Below are 21,988 nucleotides of genomic sequence, written 5' to 3' on the forward strand. Positions count from 1 at the left end.
CTGGCTTGGATCAATATAAGAGAAGCATTAGCTTTAATTTCAAAAACTGGAGGTGAAAGTGTGGTTCTCTGCCCAGGTGAAGGGTATAGAAGAATAAGAACCTCTGAAGCTGCCCATGTAGCATACCATTCCTTTTTTCTTCATTTTTCCTTTGATTGAAAATAGATTATTCTCTCATAGAATATATGCTGATTACAGGTTCCCCTTCCTCTACTCCTTCCAGTTTCTTACCACTTCCCTTCCCCTCTGGATCTACTCCCTTTCTGTCTCCCTTTAGAAAAGAACAGACTTGTCAGAGATAACAGACATGGCAAAATAAAATATATTAAGATAAAGCAAAAGTCATCACATCAAGGCTGAACAAGGCAACTCAACAGAAGGAAAAGATCCCTGAGAGCAGGTACAAGAATCAGAGACCCACTTGTTCACACACTCAGGAGTACCATATAAAATACTAAGCTGAAAGATATAATATATATGCAAAGGACCTGATGTAGACCCACAATGGCCCTGAGCTTACTGCTTCAGCCTCTGTGAGTTCATATGAGCCTTGCTCAGTTGATTTAGAGGGCCTTGTTCTGCTGCTGTCCTCCATGCCCTCTGGCTCTTATACTCTTCCCCCTCCTCTTTAGTGGGATTCCTTGAGCTCTGAGGCGAGAGATTTGATGGAGACATCCTATTTAGAGCTGCATGTTACAAAGACAGTCTCTCTCTCTCTCTCTCTCTCTCTCTCTCTCTCTCTCTCTCTTTGCCTAATGTCTAGCTATGGATCTCTGCATCTCTTCCCATCTGCTACAGGAGGAAGCTTCTCTGATGATGATGAAAGACACTGATTTATGAGTATAGCAAGTCATTTTATTGATCTTTTTTTTTTTTTTTTTTAGATCCGTAGTGTTTGCTTTTACTCTAGGTCTCTGGGCTATCTAGCCTCTGGTTCTTGTACACCGAGCACTGGCAAGTTCAGTCTTATGAAGTGGGCCTTACATAAAATAAGGCATTGGTTGGCTACTCTGACAAGTTCTATGCCTCCATTGCCCTAGCATGTGTGGCATGCAGGAAAAATTGTAGGAGACAGGGTTTGTGACTGGACTGGTGTTTACATTTCTCCTTTAGTAGTCTTCAGAGTGCCTTACCACAGCAAAGATAGAATAGAGAGATCCAGGCTCCATATTGGCACCAACACAGTATCTCCAGGTTCAATGAGTTGTGTAGGTATTTAGAAATAAGTGTTGGCTATTAGAAATTCAGATGTTAAAATTCTTAAATTAGAGCTAGAAAATAAAAAGAATAGTATCCCAGCTCTGTGATAGCTTACCCTGAATATACATGTATCATGCAGTACATGGTGAATGCCTGTGGTCTAAGTTAAAGTAACAAGAAAAGCAGAAACCGCAACAACCTTGGCATATCAACCATGCCAGAAACATGGTGATTAGCAAAGGGGGTTTAGGGATAACAGTGAATATAAAGCGTGGAAATGAAATACCACAGAAAGTAAAGCACCAGCCTAGTTGATACCCAGGTGCCAGGCTTGGCCACATGTGGGGGTGGAGTTAGAGAACAGCAAGCCCTGGAAATGTTAGTTTATCGTTTGAAATTTTAAAGGCATAAGCAAGTGAAGTGTTTGTCACTGTACGTTTTTATTATTTCTGTAGCCTTATAACTTCTTGTGAGCTTTTACACATAAAAAAAATTTAAAAAAGCTTAAAGGCATCCTATAATGTGAGATGTCATCAACTGAAAATGACAAATCAGATAAACTTAATCAGAACAGACAGAGAAGAAAAGGGCAACATGGAGTGGTCAGCAGCCTCATTCTGCAGAGAGGTCAAAAAGAGACGCGGGCTGGAGGAGCCTTTTAGCCTGGTATTTGCATTTGATCACAAGTGACCTTATTAAAGCCACTTCACTGAAAGGCGAAGGGCAGAAGCTTGACCAGACTTTTGGAGAGGTGGAAAGTGAGGACGTGAAGAGCTGGCACAGTCACTAACGAAGGGGAGAGCTCCTGCAAAGACACGAGTAGTGTCTTAGCCCAAGACCTCTTTGGTGTTACGGAAGGAACCCACAGAAACTTCTTCATACATAAAGGGTAGTCACTAGTTTTCCATGGACGGGAAGTGGCATGAGAGACTGACTGGTCAGGTCCCAATCGTGGCAGATCTCAGTCTTCCTAACAGTAGCTCATATATGAGCTTGCATGCAAGGGAAGAATTTGTGAACAGATTTCCTGCAGCATGCTGACCTGTTGATGGGTTGGAGATAAGATCCTATGCAGGGTAGATATACAACAGTACAGAAATAAGTTAAGGTTCTGGGAGAGGAACTCAATCCATTTATTGGTGGGAATAGTATTTCATAGAAGAATACAGAAGGTACCTGGTTTCACAGGCGAGACATTAATAATGTGTTTTTAAATATTTGTATTAAAACAATCTTTCTGGGCATGCCTTTAATCCCAGCACTTGGGAGACAGAGGCAGGTGGATCTCTGTGAGTTCAAGGCAAGCCTGATCTACAGGAGTTAGTTCCAGGACAGCTAGAGCTGTTACACAGAGATACCCTGTCTCGAAAAACAAGAAAAACCAGAGAGAGAGAGAGGGAGAGGGAAAGAGAGAGAGAAAGAGAGATCTTGATATAAACAAGCTAGTAAATTTCTTTGTTTTTCTTTTCCTTCTAAAGCCGAACAACAACTTATCCCTATACAGAAACACAGATGTACAGCCAAAACACTGGAGGAAATTACTTTGATACTCAAGGAAGTTCAGCACAGGTGACAACCGTGGTGTCCTCCCACAGTATGGTGGGTACTGGTGGTATTCAGATGGGCGTCACAGGAGGACAGCTCATCAGCAGCTCCGGAGGAACCTATCTGATTGGCAATTCAATGGAGAATTCTGGTCACTCAGTGACACACACAACTCGGGCCTCCCCAGCGACAGTAAGTGTTTCTCATTTTATTTCTGTTAGCTTCTGTGACTTGTATTGTACTGTTTTCCTCTATGGAGGGAAGCAAACCACACAGACTTGAGTAGGGCAAATTGTATTATGCAGTTTTCATATCCTGCCACCTTACAGAATGTAACAGGTAGCATTATGAAGAACGTTACTGGCATGTATGCCCTAATTCAGTAATTAGAGAGTCTTTATCAGTAATAGAAAGCTAGATATAGAGAAATGAATTTCCCTAATGTAAACACTGACTTTGCTATATTTTTGGGCTCATGCCTGGAATCTTAGTACAGAGATTGAGACAGAAGGAACGTTGTGAATTCAAGGCCAGACTGAATTATATAAGCTGTAATATAGTTTGTTTATACATTTAAAAAAATGGTTTGATTTTACAATAGAAAGTCACATGTACTTGTTTTATCAAATTTATGTTGATACTAGTATTTAATTTTTTTTAAAAAAATTATGTGGATACATGCCTGTTTTCTTGGTTCATGAGAGGCGGGGGGAGGATTGTGAGTTTGAGACTAGACTGTGCTATGTTGTGTGGCCCTGTCAGGAGATGTGTTGCTCTGTGATGTATTTCATTTGCCAGAGTCACATTGCATCTACCAAAGAAAGCTCTGGGAAGCCCTGGTGACAAGTGATTCATATGTAAGACACTTGTGTTGGTGCTGTGACCAAATGATGGGTGAAGACACATCTTCATATAGCACTTCTCAAACATTTACATTTAAATATGCATTCTGACAGGGAAGGATGGCTTGCCAGTATGAGAGTATTAATTTGCTGAAGTGGTTTCAGGAATATCGGAAGTTATATACCATTTGATATCATCAAGTTGTAAGGTCAACTATGTATAAAAGGGAGAATGATCACCTAAGACAAAATAGCAATGGAATTGACTTCTTCCTTGATTCATATGAAATAGTGGTTGTGGGCTAGGTTTGTACTTCAGTAGCATCGTGACAGTGTTCTGTGTGTTCAGAGTCCTGAGTTCTACCCCTAACCCTACAAAAAGGTGGAGAGTGTAGTGATAGGGTTTTGAATTAAGTGTATACTTTTCCCATTTGGTTACCGTGTATTTTGTTCTTGAAGTGAAATGAAGAAGTAGTGAACTAGGGAGAAAACAATAGCAGTATGAGGCCTCTAGTTTTCACCTTATGGGTTTTCTTCTGGATGTTCTATGTACTTTGTGTTACTCTTGTGTATTTGTTGTACTGATTTGTTCACACCTTCATCGTTATTATTGACCTTTCCCTCATCAAATTTTAGAACCCTCTATTTTTATTGACTTCAGTGTTCTTTAATACCAGAAAAGCTGTTCTGAGTAGATTTTTTTTACATTTTTGTACATACTTTTGAGGTGCTTTTTTATATGTATTGGCTCTTGCTTTTAATAATCTTATACTTCTAAATTTTCCAATCATACACGTGTTTATACAGACTACAAAATAAAGAAGTTACCACTAATCAGCTATATCCTCTCTAGCCTTGTTACTCTATCAGTAAAACAAAGTGCTATACTAAGTAATTTTCTTATTTAAAATCATGACAATTACAAAAATTATGAAATAGCATAAGAAAAACAGTAAGTTTATATTTATCACAAAAGGAAAATGGTATCGGTAGTTTATAGATGCCTATTGCGATACACGTCAAATGTCATTTCCAGTGGCAGGCAATGATTTCTCAATGCTCTGTGAGCTGTCTCATTTTCACTTCATCTACTCTCTCATGCTGACATGCCTTCCTTCTGACCTCATCCTTTCCTACTTCATCTCTTGTGGCCATTCCCATTTGCCTTCACAATTCTAACTAACCAAATATCCCCAATAACAACTTGATTAATGTTTACTTAATTTGCAAGTTCTGTTGCTAAATTAACTAAACATTATATTTCATGTCATTTAAGTATATATTTAAAGGCATTAAAAGGATTAATTTTATATTTTTTTAACCAGTGGATGCCTTTGTTTTTGTATACAGAATATGCAAGATGACATTACTCCTAGTTCTTCCACTATACAACTTTGAAATCATTTATTATTATTTCAGTTTATCAAATGGACCCATAAAATAACTGAGTTATAGCAAGTAAGAATGGTTGGAACTATTTTTAAAATAGCAATTTATTATAGGTATAAATAAATATAGGTATAAATTTGCACTCAATATCCATTTCTGGGGAGTTATGAGTCTGATGTGTTTCCAGTTAGGGTTGCTTTCTTTTTACATCAATACTTCCTTTTTAACCTAAAACATTAAAAGTTTACCGAGAAATTTTATGTATGCAGGCCCTCACTGAAAGCATAAGATAGTTACGAGTTATCTAAACCTATCTGTATATATCTGTCAGTGTTTACTAGGTTTCTTGAAATGCATTAATAAGCTATATATTTAATTTACATCTCACCTCAATAATGCTGAACATATTAGTTCAAATCACAGTGTGTGGTTTTTTTTTTATCACTTTTCAGTTTTATTTATTATATCAAATTAGCGAAATTAAGTGTTATTTACCCCCTGGAACTTTTCATACTATTCTTCTCTTGCCAAATCCTGAAAATCAATACATTTCTTCATTGTTTTGATGACTGGAAATCGGCATGCTTCTAGTAGGTGCTTCTTGCTGCCATGTGTCTTTTTCAGTTCCCGTAGAACCGTAGGCATGTCTGTGAGTACAGTGTCTGGCAGCATGCCTTTCCACACTAGGCCATATGCTATATGCCATTTAAGTTCAGTTTCTCTGACTGGTCTTGTTGTGCCTCTAACATGTAGCATAGCTAATATAATCGACTATAGAAATTGCTGGTGTCTTAGCCAAAATGCCTGAGCGCAGAAAGGAGAGACACCTCTCTACATCTGCAGATCTCCTGTGGATTCAACCAACCTCACAGAAAATGCTTGGGATAAAATTACAGTACGTGTACACACTATTTGCTTGCCATTCTTCCCCCAAAGATGTAGTATATTAACTATTTTCAAGCATGTTTATGTTGTGTTAGGTTTTATAAATAATCTAGAGACAATAAAAGCATTCTGGCATGCAATATCTCAGCAGGTAAAGGTACATCCACCAAGCCTGATAACCTGCATGCATTCCCCAAGACTCACATGGTGAAAGAGAAAATTGACTCTCAGAAGTTGCCCTCTTACCTCCATATGTGGATATGCACACATATACACGCCCACACATACCTCACTTCTTTTGTTAAAAGAAAGTACACAAGTGTTCTGATAGATTGTATCTTAAATAAGGGACATCTGGTATCTGATGAACATTTATGAAAAACAAGAGGCAGCCCTAGTCAGCCTGGCATTGCTGATGAGCAGAGCTTGAAGTGCTGTGGCACCACCAGCTCACCTCATTCAGTTGATAGGAAACTGATTAAGGTCCTTGGGAAGACAGCTGAGCACCATAACTCACTTCCAGGCTGGGAGTATCCTACCTCCGTCCTCAGATGTGCTCTTACGCAGTTCACTTGTGTCTGTACAGAAATATTTGCACTCAGAATTGTTAGGAAGAACACCGTGTCCTCAGAAGCTTAATGTGCAAACAGCCTCTTATGGCATGCTATGGAAGAAGGTTGGTGATTTTACATAAAAACCCCAGTGGAGAAAAATCAAAGATCATCTCCTGGAATACTTTGATGCCTAGCCTAAAACATCTTATCGGAATCATCTTTGCTCTACTGAAGTCATCTGGATTATCTGCAGAATTTTTATTTCAAGTGTTATTTGCTTTAACTTTATTACTTTAGATGAAAAAAGCTTTATTAGGGTGATTTAATATTTCATATTTGGCTTGCTATAAAGGTAATGAATTTTATATTATGAATATATTATGTGGCAAACTATTAGTATTCCTATTTGATGACAACACTACTGTTCGTTTTACCTATTATATCGTGTGGTCATTAAGAACCCATATCTTGCCGGGTGGTGGTGGCGCATGCCTTTAATCCCAGCACTCAGAAGGCAGAGGCAGGCCGATCTCTGGAAGTTTGAGGTCAGCCTGGTCTACAAGAACTAGTTCCAGGACAGGCTCCAAAGCTACAGAGAAACCCTGTCACTAAAAACAAAACAAAACAACCCAAAAAGAACACAAAGAACCTATATCTTTATAAATTATGTATGTGTATATCTATATGTACATATATATTATAAAAATACATACATACGACATTTTATGCTGATACTAAGAATTTTAAGAAATATTAACAGTTTTGTTGGATCACCATTAGATATGAGTTTAGCTAAGTAGTGATGTAAATAAGTGTTTTAGATTTAATTCAACTGAAGTCAGGGATCTATTGTTGCTGTGTCACAGACCGTAAGGTGTGGGAGTTGGTTACTGTCAGGAGTCTGGACTCATACACTCCTTGCCTCTGACTGTGTCACTCTCTTTCATTCATTTTAGTGGAAATTCTTGGTTTGTTTGTTTGCTTGTTTTGATAGCATCCTCATTTATGGAATTTAAGAACTTTAAAAATGAAACAATTTTCATATACAAAGCAAAAACTTGTGACTGCAGTGAAATTTTTGTGCTCACAACAGCATATAATATCTTATACTTTCCTTGACAGTAAATGGCAATATGATTTAAGAACCTTTACTCAGTCCTCTATTAAGCAAAATATTATTTGTATTTTTTATTTAGTTATTTTTGTTCTTCATAAATAAATAAATAAATAACATTGCATTAGGCATTTTGAGGCTGTGCTATAAAATTAAATTTAGGACCTATATGTAATAATAATGATACACATTTAAAAGCTTTTAGTAAAATTAGATTCTGCCAAAAAGGGTAAATAAAATATGTTGATTATAATACCTCTTCTAATTAATGTAAAATATACCTTAACTATTTGATGTGAATAAAACTTAGCTCAATTTATATAATGTAGAGAAATCTGATTCATTTTAGAATTTTAGGTGTTCTTATTTCTTTTTCCTGTGCTTTAAGTGTTCATGAGTCCATGTAACGTATGCTCTTTCCAAACAAGTAAGTATTTTTAACTGCGCAGAAAACCACTTGCCTTCTTAGTCCCTTGTGGATGTTGTAGTAATGGCCATTTGTTTTATTTCAAATTTTGTTAATTTTTATATGAATTACTCAACCATTTTTTTTTTTTTTGGTTTTTTGAGACAGGGTTTCTCTGTAGCTTTGGTGACTCAACCATTCTTAAATTGTACATTGAATAGGTCAAAAAACAAGCATGCTATGTCTGCCTCTCTCCCTGGCCTTTTTGTCTTCTCAGAAGCAGTCACTACTTCTAAGTCTTTAGGGTTCATTCTAGAAATCTCCCATAAATATACAAGCAGAAGAGTTTATTTTTTCACACAAATTGAAACAAAATAATTTTTAATTTTTTTATCTCTAACGATGACATAGAGAACTTTTTTCATATATGTGTATCGATGGCTTTCTTACATTTATGAAAAATAATTAGGTTGAAAATAGCTGATTTGTCTATCTTACCTATTGGTCTTTGAGCTATAGCTTTATAGTTACATAAAACAATGTAGTCACATAACATCAAATTTTATTTGTCTTCTGATGATAAGCTGGGGAGAAAATAATTTTAAAGTTGGGAATATGTATAATTGCATATAAGTCAGATTTCTTACTGTATTAAAATGATTTAGCGTCCCAGCTAGCATGTTTAAGAAAGCAGTACTTATATGAGCAGAAGCACACGTGATCTTAGCATTTCTCTTTTGCTAAGACCAAACTGAACTTTTAAGTGAAATTTTCAGATGGAATACCAGGAATCTTCTGCTTCCAGCACAAAATCATAAAATGACTGAAGGCTCTGGGACCTCGTTTTAGTTTTTAATTAAAGGGAACTTTGACTTGCGTGTAGTCTCCATCCATGCTTCTGCGTTCCACCCAGCAGCAGCTTCCTTCTCCAGCACATAAGGCAGAGGCAGTAATTCTACACTTAGGACTTAGGCCATTCCACTCCTAGAGATCTGGATAAACCAGAAGTTAAGACAAATGAAATGACAGTCTCCGGTCTCTTAAAGAAACAGAATTCCCCGAATTTTTAAAGACGTTACAGTAATGACTAGTTTATTTGGGAAGGGAGGTATTTCATATTGTAGCTGCATTTAAGACAAAAATAAGTCTATTGCAATATTCCAGAAATAGCTACATTTTATTTTGTATAAACTCTGAATCAAAAAGGTTATTAGCACTGGTAAATAGTAAAGTAAGTTGTGTCCCTCTTGGCTGGTTATATTGTTTTTGTCTTGATATTCCTTCAGTTTACAAATCAAACTTCAAATTTACTAGTTGAATACCAACTTAATATTTCATTCATAAAAATTTGGTAGATAGCTAAAGTGTGAAATACATTGGTGATATATTAAAACACACTGTTTTTTGTTTTTTTTTTTACAACATTTAAGTCAATGTTAGACCCATAAAGCTTAATACGTCTTCCTGGTTTGGGGGAGAAATACAACACACACATGTGAATAATTAACAGTTCTGCAGAGAGCGGGATTTTCTCATGTGCTCATGTTTATGAGTTCAGCTTCCACAACATGGAGTGCGACTACATCTGCTGTGTAATAGTTGCAGTTGTGTTTGCCATCCGCAGAAGTAGCTCCTTTATTCTGTTATATTTTCCTTCTGTAGCTTGGGTTCAATTATAACTGCAGTAAATTTCATAGGCTAGAAGGTTTGTTATATATTCGCAGGTTATTAGAAATAATTTTAAACATTCATTTTTAAACTTTCTGGTGTAGGTTTAATGAGTTTTTCATTTGTCTTATAAGAAAGAAAGATAAGATCACTTTTCTCTTAATATATTTATTGTATAGCCGAGGTGGCCTCAGGTTATTGATCCTCAGGCTTCAGAGCCCTGGATGCTAGAATTATACGTATGTATAAATCTAGATACATGTAGATAATGTGATTTTTTAATATACTTTCAAAAGTACAGGAAAGATGCAAAAAGCAAGAGATTGCAACTAAACATGAAAATGAAAGAGAAATTTAAAAAGTCAGAATTTGAGTTGATGTGGTGGTATCTGATAAATTACAGAGAATCAGATGAAACCATTTAAGAGATTTAGTGAGGTAGCTTCAAATTCTGGAATTAATAGTTCCTAGATGTAAGCAGTGTTAGCAAATATAATCAGAACAAAGTTAGAGTTTACAGTTAAAAAGGGATCATCTCAGCCAGGTGGTGATGGTGCACGCCTTTAATCCCAGCACTCCTGAGGCAGAGACAGGCGGATCTCTGTGAGTTTGAGGCCAGCCCCGTCTACAAGAGCTAGTTCTAGGACAGACACCAAAGCTACAGAGAAACCTTGTTTTTAAAACAAACAAACAAAAAAGTGATTGACTCTGAGGTATTAAGATTAACATTAAACCTTGATCCCAAGTTTTAGAAAGTCTTCCTTGATTAGACTTTTGGAAGTTTTGAGAATTAAATGAGGTCTAAATTTAATTACAGACTTAAAACTATTTGTACCCAAAATTTTGCCTTGAGTGAATGTTGTGTGTTTGTATTCATGTATCTGAGTTTGAATTATCCTCTTATTCCATATTTGTATCATTTCACAGAAACGTGTGTGTGTGTTCTGGAATTAAGGTAGGGTCACATGTATAAAACTGTGCACTACCTCTGAACAATCCTACAAGTTTCTCTCCATGAACCTCTGAATTATTATTAGCTGCTCTCATCAACCGTGAATTTAATGACCTGGTGCATGTTTCCTTAGAATATGTCAATGGAACTGGCTCTGTCACTGAAAGCTTATCCTTTAAGACTAGAGTTCAAATCTAAAGCTAACACCTCAGGTTTTATTTATTTATTTTTAGTATTTTTGGTTAGTTTTATACCCTCATATTATTTTAAAATTAGGATGTTAATTTTTAAAAAAAAATTTATTTGATTAATTTTTGAGTCACCAAAATCCTGGTTGTCTTCTAGTAATTTTGCTAATGTAAGTTCAAAGTTGCCTTAGAAAGGCACAAAAATCAAATAATACTTAGACTTCAAAGTCTCTCTTTAAATAGAGCACTTGCCCGTTTATGCTGCTTCGGTAATAGTGACACTCTGATTCTGGCAAAGGAGAAAAACAACCTTTGACTGCAATTTAGTGAAGCGGTCCTCAAATGTGAGTATGTACTCTAGGGAGCTTCCCTGAGCCCTGTTCCCAGAGTTTTCTGACTTAGTGATTGCTGGCAAAGGGCCCAGAATTTTTAGTCCTAACAAATTATAGTAATCTCTGCTATTGCAGGGATTATACAGACTATATACAATAGTGAAGATGTTCTTACCGCTTAGAATAAACTAGAAAAGGCTAGATCCATTTTCAAATATAAGCTTGATCTTTAACTCTGTCACTTAATGCTAACTCAGCAGAGTCCTAAAGGGTAATTCTAGCCCCTTGCTTCTCTAGTGGACATATCATCATAAACTGATTATATATCAGCCTCATAGAAGGTGAACTGGAAGTTCACAGAGTAATCATGCCGAACAAAGACAATGCTTTAGTTCCAGTCCATCATCTAAATTTAAACACCAACTGTTATCAGAAAACATCTGATTTATATACATTTCTGATCCAAATATTTTCTTCTTTTTCTCCTAAATACTTTCAGAAGAATTTCAGGTAATAATAATAAAATAATATCACCTTTCAGGTCAAACATGTGTCTTGGTTAGGGTTTTTATTGCTGTAAAGAGATATCATGACATGGCAACTCTTATACAGAAAAAATTTTAATTGCGGGTAACTTACAGTTCAGAAATTTAGTTCATTTTCATCATGGTGGGTGGCATGCAAGCAGATGTGGTTCTGGAGAAAGAGCTGAGAGTTCTACATCTTGATCTCCAGGGAGCAGAAGTGAACTGACACACTGGGCATTGCTTGAGCTTATATGAGACCTCAGAGCCTGCCTCTAGTGACACCTCCTCCAACATGGCCACACCTACTCAACAAGGCCATAGCTGCTAATAGTGCCACTTCATATGGGCCAGGCATTCAAAGACGTGAGTCTGTGGGGACCATATCTGTTCAAACTACCAAACATGTGTTCATAAATTTTACAAATTCTCTAAAGTCATTTAAAACTATGAATGAATAGAATTGGAAGATTTTATATATTACACTGTTTGTAAACCCTAAAATCTGTTTGTTCTAAGTGCTTAGCTGTAGTGGTCATTTTGTCACCCTTGATTGTTTCTGAACCAAGGTGTAAAGTAAAACTGTGTGGTTGTGTTCTGGACAGCTTCAGGCTATTTAAAAAAAAAAAAGTTAAATCAACAGCCTATTTTGAATCCCTCTCAGTTAGGCTTCTTTTTAATATCTTATCAGTATTGAATATTGATTAACATTTTTCCTAATGTTACAGTTTTAAAAGCAATACTATAGTCAGCACTGCAGTTTCCTGGGTTAAAGGTAGGTAGTCCTTTGTGCATTTCTCAGGCCTCTTGATCTTGAAGGAGGAAAAAAAAAGACTCAGCATAGACATTTAGAAAATACTCAATCACTTGACCTAAACTGATGATGATTTAACTACTTCATGCAAGGCATTTAAAACTTTTAAGTTTCTGTGAGACATGCCTTTACGTTGATACCCAGGATTTGTGTTCATGAGTGCATATCAGTATGCCCTCATATATGACTGTCTTTGTGCCAGTGTGGACACACATATGACTGAAATCAAAGCTCTTATATCATGTGCAGAGCCATGCTTGTTTTCGTTTCCGTTTACTCTCTTTAAACACGTAGCCACCCTATTGGGCATCCTCTACTCCTGGCAGACATTCCATGGTCCTGGCACCTCCAGTTTCTGATTGTCCATGACACCTTAAGCTCTGCTTTTACATCTTTACCTAGTGCTCTCTTCGGGCCCCTCTAAAGGGAGTCTGACCCTGCCATACATTTTGTAATCAATCAGTAGATATCTGGAACAATGGTACAAGACTTGTTGGCTCCCTCATCCTTACATCTTTCATGACAGGCAAACCACTACCATGTAGAAGATGCTGCTGCGTTCTGCTGCTGACTTTGGCTGGAACCTAGCTGTATCAGCCTCTTTCTTTGGTCAGGGAGCCCCTTCAGAGTCTTCTGAGTTTAGTCCTGATCTTATCAATTGCATTTGCATTTTCATAAGTTCTAGCCTTTGATTGGTGGGTCTCATCCTCAGGTTACCTCTGCTATTGCCCCAGTGCTTGGAGGCTAGTTTCTTTTCATCATAACAGCTTCTTTGTTTTATCGCATGCCTTGGCTCAATTTTAAACCAGTTTGAGTTCTTCCTGACAAGCTTCACACTTAAAAAAGACCTCTCTGCCCTCTTGTAGCTTTAGTTTTTGAGATCTATTTTTTTCTACTTTTGATTATGTGTATGTAGGTGGTTTGTGTGTGGGTATGTATGTACATGAGTTCAGGTTTCCACAGAGGCCAGAGAAGTCAGATCCTCCCAGAGCTAGACTTACGATATAAAGCTGCCTGCTGTGGGCTCTAAGAACTGAAGTCATGTCGTCTTCAATAGCAGAGTCTACTCCTGAATTCTAAGCCATCTCTCTAGCCCCGCATGGCTTTCTCACTGTCAGCAGAGGTTAAGTATGCTGAATAATTACCATGCCTCAAACTGAATTCTATCCTACCTTAAAATTTCTTACCCAAAACACATTAGCCTTTTATTTTAAATTTATCTCTGCTTAAGGTTTCTCTACTAAAGCAAAATACAGTCAGATTCTTTTTAAACACATAACCTGAATGGTTTCTAGTCTAGTTCCCAATATGGTCCTTCCAACCTCTGAAATCTCATGATCCGGGAATCTCCTATTCCCCTTTCTCTTTTTTTAAAATTTGCCTAATTTTATGTGCATTGGTGTTTTGCCTACATGTATGTGTGTGTAAGGGTGTCAAATTCCCTGACACTGGAGTTACAGACAGTTGTAAGCTGCCATGTGGTGCTGGGAATTGAGCCAAGGTCCTCTAGAAGAGCAGCCAGTAAGCACTCTTCACTCCTGAGTCAGCTCCGCCCACCTTTCTATCTCAAGGATTCTTACTCCAGCTGCCATCAAACAGCACATCACTCTTTTCTTGCAGTGTTCGGAAGCTTAAAAGGCAGCTTGGGAAGGAGGGCTTCGTTTTGACTCACAGTCCATCATGCCAGGGCAGTGATAATGGCAGGAACTTGAGGTAGCTAATCATATTGCACCCAGAGTCAGGAAGCAAATGGAGATGCACACACTCACTCCAGATCCACCTTCTCTTTTCACTCAGTCCATTACCTCAGCCTATGAGGTGCTCCTCATGGTTACAGAGTCTCCAACCTCCATTGAAGGATCTAGATGATCCTTCAAAGGCATGCCCAGAGGCTAGCCTGATCTAGATAATTCCCTATAGACATGCCAAGAGGCTAACCTGGTTGAGATCATCCCCTATAGACATGCCTAGGGCTTGTCTTCCGGTTGGTTTTTAGATCCTGTCAAGTTGATAATCAACATAAATTCACAAATATAAAGAAAAATAGTTTGAATTTAGAGTAATAAGTTCTTGGATTCAAATCAAATTCAGTGCCCACACAATCTCAAGACAGTCCCTCGGTTCCTGAGAGCCGTAGTTTTCTTATAGGCAAATAAACATATTCCATGGAAATATGCCTATCTAATATGAAAATATGCCTATCCTATTTTATGAGATGGTTGTAAAAATCAAATAAAAAAGGCTGAAAAATCCATCTGAGAGTCAAGAGGATATGCCTTGACTTATAAAGAAAGTAATCATAAATGGGGTGATATAATTGTTCAGTTGTTCATGAACATGTTAACACATTTACTTGGATGTACATGAATATGTATGTAAATACATGTCAGAGGGATCCTTTTTTTTGCATCCTGTGTTAATTATCTAAAACACCATCTCTTTTATTTTTGTTGTCCAGTAGACACTTACTTTCTTGGCATTATGGTTGCTCTAAAATAAGCACTGTGTTCTAGTCTCTCAGTTACTTATACCAGAAGCATTTATTTTCCTGAATATTTTTAGAGTCATTTATTTGATTTTATGTATATAGTATTTTGCTTGCATATAGTTGATGTACCATGTATGTTCATGGTTCCCATCAGTGTCAGAAGAGGGCATCAGATCCCTGGAAAACAGAGTTATGAATGATCCTGAGCTGTCTGGTTTGAGTGCTGGTAACTGAACTCAAATCTTCTGCAAGAGCAGGTTATGCTCTTACTACTAGGCCAGCTCTCCAGCCCTATTTTACTGAAGATTTGTGAAGAAACTGAAGACTTTTCATATTCTCTATAACATAGTTGTGGGTCTTCTTTTCCTTGGAGGTCGTTGGCTACCCATTGGCTACCAGCTCACAAGGGCTAAGCTAAGGGAGCAGAAGCAGTGAGTAAGGTGGAAAGAACTTCCGGGAGTCAGCTTCTGGGAGACAGCTCATTTTATTGTTCCAGGGGTAAGGTATGTAAGGGTTCCTAGGGATATAGGCAAGAAGGGCTGATTGGTCATGCCACAGCATCTAATTGTCATACAGGCAAGAGGAAAGATGAGAACTTAGGTGCTGAGTCATACAGCTTTTGCAGGATACCCTGTGCAGGCTCATCTTCACATAAGGTCAGGCATGGGAGCTTAGAGGCAATCTCCAAATAAGGTTAGTGAGTGGAGAAGAAGAGGCCCTGCTTATAAAGGGAGTCCTCCATATTGCACCTCTCTCAGAGAGCTATCTGGACATGGTGAACTGCAACCTTAATAGCAAGGTTCTTTAATAAGAGTCACAATCGCTTTGTAGTGCCCCATTCTGTCTATCCATTCATTCTGCAAATGAATATTTGCCTCCAATCCTCTCAGGGGGTTTCAGTCTCCTCTAACCTCAGCCACTGAGTAGAGAGAGCACTTAGGTATGGAGGCAGCTTAGCAAACTAAGATGCCATCCCATTAGAGGCATTCTTCTTTGTTAGAGGGCAGTGAGAGTGATAATCACAGCAGAGAATAGTACCAGTGGAACTTCACTTCCATTTCATTGACCCTATGCACTATTTCAGGGATTGGGTTATTGATCTCTTTTTGAGTATGAACAAAGAATAAAAATGCAGGTTTTTTTCTTAATATCCAAGCATCATTGACCCCTCTTTTCTCTGGTCTTCTTTCAGTCAAGACCTGGGTGGGACTTTTCTCTGAAGTTCCTTTTGGGATATTGATTTGTTGTTGTTGTTGTAAGTGACGTAGCATAGCTCTGCATGCTTGGAGACCGCCACCTTATTCAGGACTCCAGGAAGGTAGTGTAGTTTTGGTGCTGAAAATGTTTTCAGCCTGAGATTTGAGCTGCATCTTTGTTAGTTCTCTCTCTTTCTCATGAGATAATACTGACCCCTCCTCAAGTTCTCCCTTAAGGTGTTAGTGAATCTTTGTAGGAGCAATGTTGAATTTATTATTATTTCTCCTGGATGGAAAATACTGTATCTTCCTACTTCTTCTAATTGTCAAATGCCAATTCCTGAGAAATCACAGAATATTCACTTATTGCTCTAGTCTATGACCTTTGCACATTTGATATATATTTAAATGTGTTTTCCATCTTACAATGTTCATGCACTGTTTTTTTTCTTGAACTAAAATAACCACATGTAGTTATACTTATTGTCACATGGTCAATTTTTTTCTTATTTTATATTCCAACCACAGTTCTCTCTTCTGCCCCCCTTTGCCTCCTCTTCAACCCCACCCCCTTCCACTCCTTCCAATGGGTAAGGGCTCCCATGGGGAGTCAACAAAGTGTGGCACATTAAGTTGGGATAAGACCAAGCCCCCGCCCCCTGCATTAAGGCTGAACATGGCATCCCAATATAGGGAATGGGCTCTAACAAGCTAACTCATGCACCAGGGATAGATCCTGGTCCCACTGCCAGAGGTTCCACAGAAAGTCCAAACTTGACCACTGTCTCCCACATATGGAGGACCTAGTTTGACCCCAGGGAGACTCCACATCTATTGATCTAGAGTTTCTGAGTTTCCACAAGCTTGTTTCAGCTGTCTCTAGAATTCTCCATCATGATCTTAAGTCCCTTGTGCGTATATTCCCTTCTCCCTCTCTTTGATGGGGTTCGCAGAGCTCAACCTGGTGCTTGATTGTTGGTCTCTCCATCTGGTTCCATCACTTACTGACTGAAAGCTCTATGATGAGAGGTAGGGTATCCACTGATCTGTTTGCAGGGGAAGGCCATGCTCTCCACTATTGCTAGGAGTCTTAGCTGGGGTCATCCTTGCTGATTTGTGGGAATTTCCCTACCAGGTTTCTCCCTAATCCCATAGTGGCTCTCTCTATCAAGACTTCTCTTTCATTGTTTTTCCTCTCCATCCTGCCCCCCCACAATCCTGTGCTCACCCCCATCCACCTCTCCAGCCCACCACATAGTCATTCCTACTAATTCATGACTGTATAAGTCAAATTCTTTGTTGCTGTGACAAACACTTGAAAGAAAAGGAGATAGAGAACAAGGGGAGATTTATTATAACTTACAGTTTGAGCCTGCGGTCTCCAGGTCCTGTGATGCCAGAAGCTTATGGCTAAAAAGATCACCTCATGATGGCCAGAAAGCAGAAAGAATAGGCAATCAAAGCCACTTAACACCTTCAAGAATGAACACTTTCCTTCTTTCTTTACATTCTATTCCTTCACATTTCCACTTTTCAAAATAAGCCCAGTAGCTGACAACCAAGAAATCAGCACTTGAACCTCTGGAGACATTTTATAATCAAATTATTACATTCTGTCCCTGGTCCCCAAAAGCTCACGGCTGCCTCATAATGTGAAATGCAGTTACTCTATCCACAAAAGTCTCCAAAGTCAATAGTTCTAAGATTGCTCAAAAGTCCAAGTTTAATGGCTCTGAGGCTAAAGGCAAACTCTTTGTGTGACCGAACTCTGAAATTAAAAAATGTACTGCTTTCTGCATGCAGTTGCACAAGTGAGAGCACAGAAAATAGGGATAGGACCCGAACAAATCTGAAACCCAGCATGGCAAGCATCAAGTCCCGTAGCTCCCATACCCATCATCTTGGGTATCTGTATGGTGAGGTAAGCTCGAAAGCACTCAAGTAATCTTGACCCTACAACCTTGCTCCTTGCTGTCACCACCTTTTTGTTTTTGTGTTTTTGTTTTGTTTTGAAATTAGCTGTACTCATTGGCTGGTCCTAGAATAGCATCCTCTCGGGGTCCCCATTTCATCTTCTCCATCATTGCTTCACATAATTTGTCCCCTCAAGAGCTACCTGTAGTGATTCTGACCCTGCTACACATTTGTCTGACTTCCCAGGTCTGGTTGAAATTTGTTTAGAATCCTCCATGACTTTGGAACTCTTGTATTTAGTATGCCTGCAAAGCTAGCCTCATGTGGGAGCATCAAGGTCTGATACCAGCCTGGGTCTCTTGTACTGTGGCTATAGTAGCTTCAGAATGCCCAGAGGACTGAATAAAAGCCAAACTTCTTTCCTAGGAAGTCCTGTGCAGCAAGGGCACTGGAGTTGTCTCCTCAGACCTTTCAAGGAGTTGAAGCATTTCTGCTCTAGAGCCTGAGAATGGGTGGTGTCTGTCCAATTTCTTAGATGAGCTCACGCGTCCTATTTTCCAAAGGAAAATGCATAGCTTCTTTTAATTTTGTGTTTCAGTTTTGTTGTTGTCATTATTGTTGTTTGGTGCTGCTGCTGAAGGTGATGGTGGTGATGTGGGTGTGTAAGTATGTGTGTGGGTTTGTGTTGGTTCGTATGCATGGTATATACACACATGTGTTTTCAAGTGTGAGTGCCTCTTATTCCCACAGAGGCTAGAGAATGCCACTGGGTACCCTGCTCTATCATTCTCTTGCCTTATTCCTTAGAAACAGTTTCTCATTGAGCGTGCAGCTAGCCTGGCAGCAGCAAACCCAGTAATCCTCGGATCTCCAGTCCTGACAGCACTGGAGTGACAGTCAGGTGTGCAGGCGTGCCTGCCTTTCTGTGTGAGTGTTGGTATTTGATCGTGTGTGGGAGAGTGTGTTTGAACCATCTTCCTTATAGCGAACAGGAAAGAAAGATTGCCTATGTTAGTGCAAGCTTCTCCGTTCTCTTTTATTATATCTGGACTCTCAAACTATGGAATGCCTGTTACATTTCAAGTTTGTCTCTTCCTTGGCTATTCCTCTGTTAACAGCCTCACAGAAACCCTAGAGGTGCACTTGACTATCCCAGGTGCTTCTCAGTACAGTCAGTTAATAGTCAAGGTTTTCCATCACAGCAAACGCTCCGTTTTCTATCCTGGAAACAAACCAGTGTAGCTTTTGACAAGTTCCCTAGGCTTCTAATGGCTCCTTTTCCTAATCAAGGGAAAACCCATTTAAGTGTTTAATGGTGTCATGTATTTTGAGAATTCCATGTTTGATGAAGAAGGCAAGTCACACCTGTATGTGCATAAATCCCCCAACCCTGATCCTCCAGGTACCCCAATCCAAATGCAATATTTTATAAAACTTCTCTTTTCACACCAATTGAGTCAATCACAATAAAACTAACGGGGCAGCGGGGGGGGGGGCTATCTATGCCAGTGTTTTCTGTGGAGACTAGTTTCTCTGATTGTGATCTTTGTAAACCAGTCTTAACTGCTTGCTCAAATAGGTTTGGTTTTCTAACTGTGCCCTGCCTTTTTTTTTTTAATGTCACAATATAAAGAAAATGTTGTTTTCCTGTCATGATATGTTAGAAATCAGGAATATGAATGTAGCTTTCCATGTTCGTCGAGCTTAATGTTTCTGTTCAATTCATTAACATTTGAAAGGTATGACTAGCCCAGGACTTACAAAACCCAGTATTCTAATCACAACCCACTTCCTGCCTTGATCTGAAACTGTCTTTCAAACAGTCATAGATTTTCCCTCAAAATATTAATGACTTTTCTCAGTTTCACTCATAGGAGTTGTGTGTATGTGTTGGTGTGTGTGTGTGTGTGTTTGAGTGTGTGTGTGTGTGCTACCTTCATTTCCCTTTCTCTAATATGAGCACACCCTGTGCTGTTTTGCTCCCTAACTTACTTCAGCTCTTGCTTCCTCCAATATTTCCCTCAAGCTTTTCACTAGGAAATATATATCTTTTAATATGAATTTTATTTTATTTATTTATTTTTGGTTTTTCGAGACAGGGTTTCTCTGTGGTTTTGGAGCCTGTCCTGGAACTAGCTCTTGTAGACCAGGCTGGTCTTAATATGAATTTTAAATTCAGGGGAAATTAAACAATGAAAAAATTTGTACAGGTTTATAACTCTTCTTAAATACAGTCTGTTTGAATACAGGGTTCACAGCTTTGATCATGTTCTCAGAAGTTGTATTCTGAAGGACCAGTACCACCTAGACAGCCCGTCTATCTGTCCTGGTGGATGCGTTGGAACCTATGTTTCCCCTTGCCATCTCGCCTCCTTTCCAACAGAGTTCCTTGTTAACTGGCTTGAGGGGACCTTATATAGCTGTGTAGAACGGCTGGGAGCAATCTTCAACCTACACAGAAAATCAGACAAAACCAGAAAATAGTCAGAGAGGAATGACTCATTTCCTGACAACCTGACCCTGTAGGGCATCCGCTGGAAATCAGGTGCCACCATTGGTAGCCATGTCAGTAATGCTGACTGATCTGCCTAAAACTGCCACCTCACAAACCCCTTGAAAGGATTTGTTCCTAAGTGTGATTCAGCTGTTAGAATTCTGGTAATTTTTACCTTTCAATTAATCCTATAAAATTAAAAATTATCTATCATTTTACATTTGTTTATTAAAATGCAGTTTAACCTCAAAATTTCTACTCTCAGACTTTAAAGAAATTGTGGGCATTTTGGCAAAGTACATTTTTGAGCAAATTCTTCTGAGAAATTCTTGTTAATAGGAATGTTTTCAGCTATCTTATGCTGTCCCTTTGAAAACAAGAAAACTTACTGATCCCTTTTACAAGATATAATACTAAACTGCTTTAGTTAAGCATTTTAGCAAAAAATATTTACTCCTTACATTTACATTGTGTATTCTTAAATGTAATCATTTTTAACATACACAGGATCACTTTTTTTCTTTATTTTTGAGTTTAATATTAACTCTGTTAGCATCTCAACTGGTGGAGAAAATGGAAAAAAAGCCACTTTGCCTAGTTTTATGATCTCAAAAACAGCTAACTATAGAATTGTTGCACATTTTTATGAATTGATAACTGCTTATACTGAATTGTTGATGCATTCATAGTGTTATAAATAATGAAATTCATCTTCTCAAATTACAAAATGATATTTTTAATTAGCTAGTATTAGCATCACTCAGTTCCCAAATGCATGCTATTTAGGCCCTGGTTCAGTAGGCTGTGCAGTAGCTCCCAGCACTAAAGGACAGCTCTCTTACATGCAAGGTCATCAAAGTGCCTCGGGTTTGTTCCTGGACGCTATTGCTTAAGAAGACTTTTATGATTGCCCTTGGTGTGCTGGGATTACATCGAATGTAACTGATTCTGTTCTTGGCCTTTTTTTATTTGCTCTGAGTTATTTTCTCTTCTACTTTTTGTTCTGCTGTTAATTCTAATATTTCTGCTTCATCATCATGTCCTAAAATATAATGTAGAGATCATCGTCACATCCGGATGCGCCCCTGACTGACCTTTCCCTTCCAAATTTTAATGCAAGAGTGGAAGAGGGGTGTGCAGATTTACTAGCTTTTAGGTGTAATGAAGGGTTTTGTAGCCTGCATTAAAATACTAATGCGTATTAAACTCAGATTCGTTTCGTGATTTTTATTTTGTGACAGAATGGAACAAGTATTAAATATGTGTTAGGACTGAGGCTATATAAAGAGGACCAATATCCCACATCTTGAACTATGCAAGTAAAAATAAATTTTTATAACTAGAACATTCTATCAGGGTTCTTGATCCTTGGATCTCCAAACTGAATATAAATTACAAAGTGTTCAGAAAGATTTACTATTATAATTGAGCTTATTATTAATGTGCATATTATATTTCATTCTCTAGGGATGGGAAAGCTGGG

General features: G+C 38.3%; 1 protein-coding gene across 8 annotated transcripts in view; it reads left to right on the forward strand.

Annotated features, from left to right (window-relative positions):
* Window positions 1-21,988, forward strand: part of Rfx3 (regulatory factor X3) — a 251,670-nt gene that overhangs the window by 151,163 nt on the left and 78,519 nt on the right. For 7 of the 8 annotated variants that reach the window (XM_057777838.1, XM_057777834.1, XM_057777837.1 and 4 more), the window contains one exon: window positions 2,679-2,937. In XM_057777838.1, the coding sequence (XP_057633821.1) occupies window positions 2,679-2,937 (259 nt within the window). Of the gene's footprint in view, window positions 1-277; window positions 401-2,678; window positions 2,938-21,988 lie in introns of those variants that run through there. The other variant, XM_057777836.1, reaches the window with a different exon arrangement.

Source organism: Chionomys nivalis, chromosome 8 (genome assembly GCF_950005125.1).
Source record: "Chionomys nivalis chromosome 8, mChiNiv1.1, whole genome shotgun sequence".
In the NCBI taxonomy this organism is placed as follows: domain Eukaryota; kingdom Metazoa; phylum Chordata; class Mammalia; order Rodentia; family Cricetidae; genus Chionomys; species Chionomys nivalis.